Source organism: Strix aluco, chromosome 22, assembly GCF_031877795.1.
Source record: "Strix aluco isolate bStrAlu1 chromosome 22, bStrAlu1.hap1, whole genome shotgun sequence".
Lineage (NCBI taxonomy): Eukaryota > Metazoa > Chordata > Aves > Strigiformes > Strigidae > Strix > Strix aluco.
Window position 1 is genome coordinate 5,759,454 of NC_133952.1, and position 12,761 is coordinate 5,772,214.

Genomic DNA, 12,761 nt, shown 5'->3' on the forward strand with positions numbered 1-12,761 from the left:
AGTTGAATGGGGGAAGAGGCAAAAAAGCCCTCCAAACATCTGGAAGAATTAATGAAGACATCAGTTCTGAGCGATGAACCAGTTGTTGGGGAAGAGGGGGAGGGTGTCAGGCTAAGACACTAAATATGATACACAGAACTGAGCTGCCATGAAACCGTCTGCATTAGTCAGCCAGGTTAATCTAGTTCTTCCCCAGATCCTCAGGGAATGCCTGCAGGAGATCAGGCATGTCAGATCAACCCTTCCTACCAAGCACAGAATGATGCTATTCAAGTGGCAACATGCCCCAGCTGGTGTCGCTCATGCATGTCTTCTGGCAAGAGGGTTTGCCTCCTGCACAAACGTTTCAGATAACCTTAAACACGGGCACTTCCCAGCTGATGCTCAGATACTGCAGCTGCTGCCACGCTCAGCATCTCTCACGTTATCATCATGTTCTGTGAAAAAAAAAATCTTAAAAATGCATATGGTGTCTCCCCCTGCCCAACTGAAAGAGCTCTAGGTACACCTAAGATCATTCACGGCAGACTTCTCTCGTGGGAGACCGCTCAACTTCCCTGAATAAACTGCTTCACCGGTCAGGCCTCGCTAGAAAGAGTGTGGGGGTTTTGGTGGGTTCGTTTGCTTTTAACCTTACGTGGGGTTTTTCGGCTACACATTAAGTGCACTCGTTCCTGTCTGGCAGTGTAGATGAGGGGGAGCGCAGCCCTTCACTAAGGCAGTTTCTGCACACCGGGAAGTCTCCGTTTCCCACACGCTCCTTTTTCTCCCCAGATCCCCTCTCAGACGTTTCCCCGGACCGGGGCTGTCCCGGGGGGCGCTGGGCTCCGCAGGCGCGGCCAGAGCGCGGCTGCTGTTCGCACAAAGCCCCGCGTCCCTCGCCGGGGAGAGCGGGACCTGACCGGCCTCCGCGGGAGCCGCCGGTACGGCCGTGCCGTCCCTTACAAACTACGGCGTTTACCTGCAGCGACGGCCGCTACCGGGAAGGCGGGTCCTCGCGCCGCCGTTCCCAGCGCCAGGCTGGGCGGCTCGGGGCCGGCCTGGGCCGCAGTGCGGGCTTGGGGCTCTACCGTTATCGCCGTCATTTACCGGGAACAGCCGCACCGCGGGGCGGCTCGGCCCGCGCGGGGCCTCCCGTCCCCAGGTATGAGGGGGGATCCCGCCCGGAGCACCGGGGCCGCCCCGCCGCCGCCCCTTCCCGGCAGCTCCCGCGCTCGCAGCGCGCTTCGCGCAGGCGCGGGCAGGGCCGCACCACCGGCCCCGCCGCTGAGGGGGGTAAAGCGGGGCAAGGGGCGCTCCCCTCGCCGGCTGCCGCCGCCGTCCCAGGATCAGCAGCTCCGCTCGGCGCGGGCGACGCATCGCTGGAGCGCGGTCGGGGCGCATCGCGCTCGCCGCGGCCGGACGTGTTCCGCTGCAGCCCCTCCTCGCCGCTGGGAATGGTTCGCCCCGCGGCCCGGCCCGGCCTCTGAGGGGGGCCGCGGCCGCCATTTTGTGCGGCGCCAGCGGAGGGCAGCGGGCCGGTACGCGGCCGAGGCGTGAGGGTCTCCCGAAGACGCCGCTCCCTTCCCTGGCCCGGTGAGCGGGCTCGCGGAGGGCGCGTTCTTGGGGCCCAGTCGGGCCGGGGCCGCCGGCGGTGCTGGGGGCCGCGTCGCGCCCGGAGGTCGTAGGCTTGGGCGGGCCCTGACAGGCGGTGGGGCCGAGGGGGGGGGCTGTTCCCTCCAACCCGGCGCCGCTGACAGGGGCCGCGGCGGCTCTGTGACATTTCTCGGTGCCTTGGGGAGCTGTCGCTGTCCGTCCCTCCGCAGGTCCGGGACGGGCCGAGGTGTTGGTCCGTGTGTCTGTCGGTGCGGCAGGGCCCGAGGCTCTCACGTCAACGAGTAACGCGTTCGGTGCACCCTGCTGTGTAATAAATACAGATGGGCTTATGCCTTGAGGCTAGAAAGATGAAAACCAAATCAAGGGAAACAGGGCGATTGCTTATGGCTGTTCTCCCCCTTCTCCTGTACTTTAGTAACTTCCAGCAAAGATGTCGGAGTATATCCGGGTGACGGAGGACGAGAACGATGAACCCATCGAGATCCCTTCGGAGGACGACGGCACCGTGCTGCTGTCCACCGTCACCGCCCAGTTCCCCGGGGCGTGCGGGCTGCGCTACAGGAACCCGGTGTCGCAGTGCATGAGGGGCGTGCGGCTGGTGGAGGGCATCCTGCACGCGCCGGAAGCCGGATGGGGAAACCTGGTCTATGTTGTTAATTATCCCAAAGGTTTGTCTTCCTTCCTGTGTTTTTTGTACAAGCTTGCTTTTTCAGTCAAGAGGCCTGTGTGAGGCACTGCTAGTTTAACACGGCAACAGTACCACTGTTGAACCCTCTGCCTTACAGAAGTTCAGGATTTTATTCATGTATCTGTCCTGCAGAGTAGATTTGACCCCACTGAGTTTTTCAGATGTGCTCTAAGATTTTTAACTCTCTGCCCATACGAGCACTTTAATGACAAAGTCTTTGCGTTATCCTTGGAGGGTTCACAGCCTTGTATAGACCTTTGAAGACTGTGACGTGGTGGGATCTGCGTGTACTTGGAGATGCTTCTCAAGCTCATGGGTTGGTCAGATACCATTTAAAAATGCTCAGGAAAAAAGGAGCCCGACCACCCTGCCTCACCTCCCCCTGCCCTTCAAAAAAAGAAGGAAGTAAATTGCTAATGAAATATTATTGTTTAAAATGCCTGTCTTCTCCGTATCCTTATTGGACTGTCAATGTTACTGGATGATACTTTAGTAAACTAACAGAGAACTAGCTCAGTCAGACTGCATTTTGGAGGAGTACTTAAGCATAGACTGTTCTTTTTTCTCTCCTTATACTCACAGGCAGTTGGATATGTATTATAATAATAAACTCCCAGCAGCCGGCATATGTCTTTTGTGGTCTGTACTTTTTCTCATCATAGTCTATGATTTTATACCATGTGGTTCATAATTAGTGGAAGTGATTTCCAGAGTTGATGATGTCTAATGTACTTCTTTATATTTAGATAATAAGAGAAAAATGGATGAAACAGATGCATCATCAGCTGTAAAAGTGAAACGAGCAGTACAGAAGACTTCGGATTTAATAGTCTTGGGTCTTCCCTGGAAAACCACTGAACAAGACTTAAAGGAATATTTCAGTACATTTGGAGAAGTTCTGATGGTGCAGGTAAAATCCTTCTGCAGCTGAAGGGATGGACATTAGGTAGAAATCAATCTTCTGAGGAAGCCAGTAGAAACAGAGCTGTACAAACTTGGAGAAGAGTCTGAGTGGGTCTCTTCCTAGGTTGCATTTTGTTGCATGAGCTTTGTAGCTGCAGGTGGCCAGGAATATTTGGGAGTGGTAATTCATACAGATCAGCTTAACGGGTACAGTGTTTTTAAGAGCTTTTGAATTTATATTGCTGTTATTAATTGGCGTAGCTGAATGTGTGTGTGTTAAGGAACTGGAGATCGCTGTGATGGGAGCGTTTACAAGACTGATACAGTCTCAAACAGAACTTTACCGAATTCATTCACGAGCAGCACGCTTCACGCTAGCGGCAGCTCCGGATGCCCGGGGCCTCCATGGCCTGGGCTGCTGAGGTGGGCTGGCCAGGCGGGAGGGCGTCAGCAGACAAACCTGCTTCGGTTTTCTTCTGCTGTCACATGTGATGTTTTTACCTCCCAGAAGGGGGATCTCACCTGAACTTGTCTTGGTCTTTATCTTTTGTCACTTGCGTGTCTCCTGTGTGCAGCTACGCGTTTGCCCCTTGGGTGGTCACACTGCTTGTACAGCTGGGCTGGCTATGTCATCACAGTATTACAAAAAATCCCGGTTTTGGTTATGCTTGGGCTCAAGGCAAGCAAAAAATTTTAATTTGGAGGTGTCACAGGCCCCTGCTTTGACTGTATAATACTATGGTAATTTTTGTAAGAAAAGGTAGGCATATACAGTGAGATAATAAAAACTTTACAAGTCTGCTTTTTTGTGTGTCTTAGGTTAAGAAGGATATTAAAACTGGCCACTCAAAAGGATTTGGTTTTGTTCGGTTTACGGATTATGAAACCCAGGTGAAAGTCATGTCTCAGCGGCACATGATAGATGGAAGATGGTGTGACTGTAAACTTCCCAATTCTAAGGTACTTTTGTATTTATTGCTAGTTTTATTTTTACCAAACACTCGAAGTGCACTTCTTTAGCAACTGTGTTAAGTGAAGAGATTAAAAACCACCCTTGGATGTGGCTTTTCAGTCTGTGAATGGAGAAGTGAGAGCAAGGAAGGAAAATGGGGAGGAGGTGGGTGAGCAGGAAGGGAACAAGAAGTGGTGGGGAAAGAGCTAGTAGGGTGGTGGAATTAAGTACAGATGGAAATCTGAAAATAATGTGTTTTCAAGTCCAGCACTACCTGCTTGACCTGTCTGCCGCATGAATAAATGGGAGAATAAAGCAGACAGAATAACTAACCTAGGGAAGATCAAAATGAGTCTTTGAATTCAAAACTAAACATAAAACTTCTGTTTATTTCTCATGTGTATATATGCAGTTATTACCCAAACAGTGTCCTGCAGTGGCCTTGTCATTGCTCCTGTGTATTGCTCCCGTCTTTGTCTTCTTGTGACTCTTCTCCATCTGTACCGAGGTGCAGGCATGTTCTCTGAACAGAACTTTTTTAAACCTTTAACTTACAATCTCAAACTTTCTTGATCTTCAGTCCTCAGAACAGGCTAGATTAAAAGGGTCTTTTATCATAATGTAACTCAGTTCTCAAGGGTAGTTGTAATTTTTTAAATTTTTTCTTTCTTCTTCTCTGCAATTCTCTGCAGCAAAGTCCTGACGAACCTTTGCGTAGCAGAAAAGTGTTTGTCGGGCGCTGCACCGAGGACATGACGGCAGATGAACTCCGGCAGTTCTTTGCCCAATACGGAGAAGTGGTAGATGTCTTCATTCCTAAACCCTTCCGAGCTTTTGCTTTTGTCACATTTGCAGATGATCAGGTACATCTTAAAATATTTTAATTTCCTATTTAGACAGCCTACGTTTCAGTAGTTTGATAAAGCATTATTTCTGGAACTACATGTGGAACACTTACTTGTCCACTGTCTTGAGAATTCCAGTGGCGTTAGCTTGATTTGATTCCTTGAATTGTCTAAGGTTACACTTCTCAGACGCTGTTGTACAGACGGGTTTTTGTACTGCAGTCAGTGTAGCAGTGAATGCGAAGATAAAACACTTCAAATTGGATTAAGTATATGCATATGCTTCCTTTGCAGGTTAAATATCTGCTCAGAATCATGTGGGATTTTTTTTTTACTTGTACTACTAACATTTAAAAAAAAGAGAGGTGTGACATACATTTAATCAATCCCTTATTTCTTATAGGTTGCCCAATCTCTTTGTGGAGAGGACTTGATCATTAAAGGAATCAGCGTACATATATCCAATGCTGAACCTAAGCACAATAGCAATAGACAGTTAGAGCGAGGTGGAAGATTTGGTGGTAATCCGGGAGGCTTTGGGAATCAAGGGGGGTTTGGCAACAGCAGAGGAGGCGGGGGGGGTCTGGGTAACAACCAGGGCAGTAACATGGGGGGAGGGATGAACTTCGGAGCCTTTAGCATCAACCCCGCCATGATGGCGGCAGCGCAGGCAGCCCTGCAGAGCAGCTGGGGGATGATGGGCATGCTGGCTAGTCAGCAGAACCAGTCGGGGCCGTCGGGGAACAACCAGCCTCAAGGCAACATGCAGCGGGAGCAGAACCAGGGCTTTAGCTCAGGAAGTAACTCCTACGGCGGCTCCAACTCGGGGGCGGCCATAGGCTGGGGTTCGGCCTCGAACGCGGGCTCCAGCAGTGGGTTTAACGGAGGCTTTGGTTCAAGCATGGATTCCAAATCGTCAGGCTGGGGAATGTAGACGCAGTGGGCTCTGATACTGACTCTATGGTGGGAAATCAAATTTTTCTAACTCCTGGTAAGTATACTGTAAATTACATATATACTAAAATTTTCCAAATCAGTTTGTTCAGTGTGCAGTATATTCAGCAGTATTTTTGACATTTTTCTTTTTTTAAAAAAAAAAAAAAAAAGAAAAGAAAAAGAAAAGAAAGGTAAAAGGAATTTTATAAGTTTTGTTACATATCTTGTTGGAATACTGAATGTTTGGAAGTGGACTGCTGTTTGCCCGATAGGTGAACTAACACTACAACCGATAGGAAAGGTTTCTCCTGTAATACTTTATCCCTCGTTCCCTGGCTACCTGAATTCTTTGCATGTTCAAAATGGAAACCATTGGTCAGAAACAGCATTCTCTCCCTCTCGTTTTTACTTTGATCCCACCATAAGACTCTCCAAGTGCCCCAGTTGGAGAACACAGTGTCATTTTTGTTTTGTTTGTGTTTCTTTTTAACACTGTCTCCCCTCCATACTAAAGTACGATATGAAGGCTTCATTTAATCTCCGCAGTTCATCTCATTTCAAATGTGTATGGAAGAAGCACTTCATTGAAAGCAGTGCTGTAAATATTCTGCCTTAGGAATACTTCTGTCTACATGCTTTCTCATCCAAGAATACTTCATCACACCGCACATGCTGCGTCTTAGACGGTGGGTGTTCCATTTTTATCCGCTACTCTTTATTTCATGGAGTCGTATCAACGCTATGAACGCAAGGCTGTGAGATGGAACCAGAAGGCTGTTTGAACTTTTGAAACCTTGTGTGGGATTGATGGTGGTGCCGAGGCATGAGAGGGCTGGTATGTGCGAGATAAAGGAGAGAGCGCATGCAGAGACCTGGTGGTGCATTATGGGATTTTATTTTACTTGGCGAGATGTCTCTCAATCCTGTGGCTTTGGTGAGAGAGTGTGCGGAGAGCAATGATAGCAAATAAAGTACGAGTGTTTATTGCATTCAAAGGACATCCATACGTGGAAGACTTTAAGTGGGTTTTATACCTAGTTAATCGATTAGTTGAATGTGTTACGTGAAATGAATATTTGTATTTTTTTTCCCTTATGTCAACTGCTGTGAATGCTGTATGGTGTGTGGTTTTTTTTCTGTTAATGATCTGTAAGTGTGGTAATGTGAATTGAAGATGATGGGGTTTGTGATGAGAACATTGAGCTGGTGGTGTGCTTTGCAGTAGCTCTTGCAGCAGAGATCACTAGCGAGCTCAGTGTGCCTCCTCAGGGTGGAAGTTCCACTGTCTGTAAGATATCCATAAGAATGCTGTTTGCTGCAGTTTTGTGTTTGGATGCTTTTTATAAGATTTGTCACTGTAGGAAATTCTTAAATAAAACTGATTTAAGTAATATGTGTCTTTGTTTTGCAGCCCTGAATGCAAAGAATTCATAGCAGTTAATTAATTTTACCCTTTTGAGATGAACTTCTGTAAAGCTTTTTTGCAGTAATTCGGTTTGTTGCAGATAAGCATGCTCTAAAAGTTGACAAGTCAAACGGAGCCACCGCTCATCATGTATCGATACCTGACACCCACCTTTAATCCACTGTATTTTTGCACTGTTCAGTGATACGTAGATACCTAAAATCCAGTTCCCACACGTTTGGGTGCGCGCACCTAGAATGGTAAGCAGTTCCCTCCCAATTGCATCTGTACCAAGGAACGTTACTTACTACTTCTTTTAGGAGTTGGAGTTCCTCATCAGAAGTGGGTTGGGGGTGACAAACACCTCCTCTCAAGATGTATTTCTGTCCACAGCATCTCTGTTGGGATGTCTGTGTTTAACCTGTTTTCAGACCAGTCCACTCAGGGGAGGTAGGGTTCTGCAACACTTTCAGCCTGGAAGAAAGCTATAAACTCAAGTTTAAAACTAGTCACAGAAAGATTTTCCAGCTGATTAAAGCATTAGTAAATGTACATAGACTGTGATAGAAGTCTTAATTTGAAAAAAGTTTATTACAGGAGCAGAAGTGTCAGTTAAGAGGCAGCTTCTTAACAGAAACTGGTGGAAGATTATTTCCACTGGCGGTAGGAGCTTGAGGAATTGTTTGATCTACTTGCACCTGAAACCCACTGAAGCTTGATCCGTATTTTTTTATACACCATACTACGGTGCTGTAGCTATGAACGTTCTGAATACAGATATTTACACAGCTTTTAACCTATTTAACTTTTCAAGTTTGTATCGTCATTACTCCGTATTCTGTTGAGGCTTCTGAAGGGGAAGAGCATCTAAATAGTGGGCAGAACTGCACTGCTGGCAGTTTGCCACTTGCAGTATTAAAAAAATCAGCTGGGTCTCAGTGTACATCTTAAAGGGTTTAAAGAGGGGTTCTAAACACTCAGGCGGAGAAGTAATCCCACACTTCTGTTGTTCGTATCCCACTGCAAGAAGTTGCTTAGTTTTTTTTTTTTTTCCTGCACCTAAATCAGAATAATCTGCAAACTCTGTACCATCTGTGAATTTTGCATTTTAGCACTTGCACTATTACCAGCTACTTCTGCTGAGTAACACTTAAAAATGGTATTCTTGGACCTCCAAAGACTAACTGTGACCCCCCTGCAAGGAACTGCGTGGTAAGTTTTTGTAATTAGCATGGCTTTCATTTTGTTTAAATTGTCCAGGTTTAGGTATTAACAGGCTGGTTGGCAGCATTGAGTATTTGATGATAATTTTAGCCTTCCTTCACCCTCAAACAAAATCCCTGAAAATTTTAGAATAATTTTCAAGTTTTAGTAGTATTTTCCTAACTGCTTTGCATACTCTAGTGTTTATAAGTGAGTAAATAAACTACTATTGAAAACATATTTAAGTGTTTGGAGTCTTGTTTTTTTAAAAAAGAGATTTCATTTTCAGTTACGTTATTCTAGAAAGTGAAATACTAATGAATGGGATGCAAGAAAGGGAAGTTTATGTAAACTGTAATGGGATATATATTGGGATATATATTGTAATCAAAACAGTTTTTAATAACAGTGCTTCTAATTCTGAGAATCTATTGTCAGCTGAACATGTACTTGAAATTATAAACCTGAATGTGAAAGCTTACCCTTGATAAAACTTTGTTTAGAAAAAACAGAGTTTTGGCAGCTGACAGCAGGAGTTTCTTTAAGTCAGGGGCTGTCCAGCTGTCCCTGGAGTGTAGAGCAGGTGCCTGGAGGTCCTCTGCAGTGCAGCGCCCTGGCCATGAACGCTGCCCGTGTACGCCTGGTGCCGCACGGGCGGGAGCGGTGTAGGTGCCTCGCTGCTCTGCGTGCTTCCGCTGGGCCTGCGTTCAGCCAAAAGCTGCAGTCTTACAAGAATCCACAGCGCCCTTTAAAAGAAAACAAAATATACTAAGAAAAGAGTAGCGCCTTCTTGAGGCAGATGGCAGTTTTGTCTTTGAACAGCTGCTGGGCCAGTTCTTCCCCACCAGCTACAGCTACCCCAGCGTTTGCTTTCATTTGAAATGCCTCATCTTTTCCTGGTAAACAGGGGTGTGATACTGGTACTAACTGAGACTTTATGCTCCAGTCTAGCCAATGCAATATCGTTGTCAAAGTTGACAAGATCATTTTTATTAACCTTCACAAATAAAATTTTTTTTCTGCCCGGGCTCCTTCATAGCAAACTGAGCGTTCGTTCAAAATCCCCAACTTAATCCTCAAAGCTGAGGGGTTTCTTTGATCAGCTACAGCACGAGCAGCTGTTGGAACCCAGTTGTCACACAAAGCAAACCACCTCCTAATCCTCCGCACTCTGTAATTAGCAGCACTTGCCAGGGCCGTGCTCCAGGCTTGGCTCGCCTTCCTCCATCGATCCGCTCCCCTGCTCCGCGTTCCACAAGCTGCAAGACAGGGAAGGCAGCAGTAACTGTTAAACATTTTAAGATTTGGACACTGAATTATTATGCTTGTATGGATTAAATTAAGTTAATGATTCTAAATGTAATTCCTAGATTGTTTTGGAATGGTAAAATTGCTTGCAAATGAATATTTGATTTGGAGTACAATCTTCATTAGTCAGTATTACATACATCCTCTGGAAAAGTTCTGTAATCAAGAGAGACAGTTTTGCTGAGGAATTTGGGCAGAGAGAAATAAGTGTATTTGTTCTGAATGTAAATTAAGTTAATTAGAATATATGGATATTCTAATCTAAAAGATAAGAGGAACAATTATGCTTCTACATTGTAAAATGTTTCTCCCAAAACTCAGTCTTGGATCTTGAGTAATTTTACAGAATAACTAATTTAGCAGTTTAAGCATTTAAAGAAAAATAAAATAAAATCTCCAACCCCATACTCTGCAATAAGGGTACTCAGTGGCTTTTTCCCCTCACAAATACTTTTGGAGCCTGTCAGGAACAATGCCAAGCAATTTAAAAGCAACAACAATTTAGTTATTTATGAAACTGCATCTCCCAAAGAGAGCTGGAATAAACGTAAGGTTCAGCTTTTTACTCTCTTCAAGGGGAACTGAAGTGAGTTTCTGGCATTAATCTGCTGTGCTAGCAGCAACAGGGAGCCTCGGGCAAGACCAAAGCATGTTAAAGTAGTAAACAATTTAACAGATAAATGTAAGGTCAATATTAACTCCAGGGAGTGCCAGTCACGCTGTGTGGTTATAACATTGCAGTTTTGTTATTGTTCCTGTTAAGCAGCAATTGTAGCACTTGCCTTCTGAAAATCAGAGTAACATGAAGCTGGTAATCTGAGTTTGAGAATGAACATTCTTCCGTGAAGTGGTTCTGCCTCATCAACTTAAAGGTACTAAAGCAAATCTAGGCAGGCCGGGCTGTTGTACCTGCTACTTGGCTCTGCATAAACAATGGAGCAGCTTGGCTGCGTAGCAGCCAACAGCCCGGCAGCAGCTGGTCGCTGCAGGCTGGTACCTGGGAGCGGGCACCGTGGAACGGAGCTTTGCCCCCTTGTTGCAGGAGACACTCAGAAGTTCCAGCCCAGGTGCCCATAAGTGTGTTACCTCAAAGCAAGCCATGTCCCTTGGCGTCGAACCGGGGACGGTCCGTCCCGCGGTCTTGTCACCGCGTGTGACCGGGGAGTGACAGCTGGCACCAGCCCAGCGCTTGCTAATGCCTGGGCAGGAGCTGCTCATCCCAAGGGTTTGGCCACCCATGCCCGTAGGGCACTCAGGAGGGGTTATTTCTCTTGTGGAGTTTTTCCAGTGTCTGTCATCACTCCGCTTCTATTTACCTTCAACTCGGAGAGACAGGAAGAAGTGAGTGGAACAGCTTAAAGCAACACCAAAGTGACAGTCTACAGGCACTGTTAGCATATTTCAGGTCTCCTTTGAGTTAACTGTGGGCTGATGAGAAGGTGAGTGCACATCACTTGCCCCCTCTGGCTATTCGCAGGATCTGGCGCTGTTAATTACCACTAATTGGGTATTTAATGGTAAGAAGGTGTTAAGCTCCCAGCTCTCACTGAACTAAGCCTACCTGGTACCTTTCAGTAGGCTTAGGTACCCGTCCTTAGAAATGCAAATACGACTTTCCAAAGTTAACCACCTTTGTATTGTGTTTCAGAAAGGTTCTGCTGACCCTTCAGGCACTTCTGGGTAAGGCAGGGGTGTTCCCTGCACATCAGAGCCAACAACCCCGCTGAACCCGGTGTGTAGGACCTACCGTTATTATTCGCCTTCATGGGGTGGAAGGGGGCTTCGCGCTGGTGCTGAGTTTCAGGGCTGGAGGTGGGCTCAGGCCCCATCGTGCGTGGAACAGCACCGCTGTCTACATCCACAGGTTGACCACAGCCAACAACTAAATCAGTTCAAAAATATATATATTTAAAAAAAAAAAAAAAGTGCGCTGAAAAAGCCAAATCAAGCAGGATTCAGCTGCGACCTTCAGGGACTGGTATGAGGCCTCTTTACTGGAGGTAACAAACAAATCCTGGTGAAGGGTCTGTGCTCACGGTGGGACAGACGTTAACAGCACCATGGCGCAGTATGGGGAGCTGGAAAGGTTTTAGTAGATTCTGTGGTTTCCTCAGAAAAATTGCGCTCCCATCCATTAGGATTAAGCTGTGACCGTGCAAAACTCACGCTGCGCACCATGTACACGGGAAACCAACATATATTAATAATACAGACTAATTAAACATGATCGTACCAGTACTCCAAGAGTACAGGTACTATATTTTTCTCCCATGATGATGACACTTTTGCTAGTTACGTAAAGCTGTTTGGAGATTGTACACTATTTCAAAGGACACTACTACACTTTTTTTTAAAAAACAACCAAATAACCATCAGTGCTTTCCAGAGATTTTTAAAGAATGGCAAAAATTGAAACATCTTCCAACTTACAAATACAAAATGCACTTTGACAAGAAATGGAGTAGTTATCAAGCAGAAGAAATGTTTCTCATACTGCAACTTGTATCACTGTCTTTACAAAAACAATGTTTTAAATATAAATATTTACACAGAAATTTTCAAATCTGCAAATATTAGCACTGACTTACTGATGTACTTTGCCATTGCTTTGTTCTGAGAAGCATCATTTTGCCATTCCGCTACAAAAGGCTTCACCACATTTTAATTCTGCAAGAAGCATGAATGGAAATAAAAGGTCAAATTAATTCCACATTAAACAAGGTTAATTACAGAAAAACAACATCAGTTACATATCTATTTGCTCGTTCACACAGGAAAAACAATAACTAGATTTTTATTTGCTTAAAATGTCTTTACTACATGTACTGCTTCGCTGCACTACTTTCAGGGTGGGAAAGGTAACTCATCCTTACACCATCATCATACAGAGCTAATGTGGGTGCTAATAAGGCTGTAGCAGACAGC

General features: G+C 46.0%; 1 protein-coding gene across 3 annotated transcripts; it reads left to right on the plus strand.

Annotated features, from left to right (window-relative positions):
* The first annotated feature begins 1,305 nt into the window (after window positions 1-1,305).
* TARDBP (TAR DNA binding protein) lies at window positions 1,306-7,311 on the plus strand. Of its 3 annotated transcripts, XR_012626175.1 has the most exons (7): window positions 1,306-1,575; window positions 2,012-2,264; window positions 3,031-3,194; window positions 4,007-4,147; window positions 4,832-5,002; window positions 5,388-5,975; window positions 6,467-7,311. XR_012626175.1 is itself a non-coding variant. In XM_074848525.1 (6 exons), the coding sequence occupies exons 2-6, from the start codon at window positions 2,027-2,029 to the stop codon at window positions 5,916-5,918; spliced, it is 1,245 nt and encodes a 414-aa protein (XP_074704626.1). In that variant the 5' UTR covers window positions 1,307-1,575; window positions 2,012-2,026; the 3' UTR covers window positions 5,919-7,311. The 3 variants fall into 3 exon arrangements, 2 of the variants coding, with proteins under 2 accessions (XP_074704626.1, XP_074704627.1); XM_074848525.1 differs by having other exon boundaries at window positions 1,307-1,575; window positions 5,388-7,311; XM_074848526.1 differs by lacking the exon at window positions 1,306-1,575 and adding an exon at window positions 1,680-1,903 and having other exon boundaries at window positions 5,388-7,311.
* The last annotated feature ends 5,450 nt before the right edge of the window (window positions 7,312-12,761 follow it).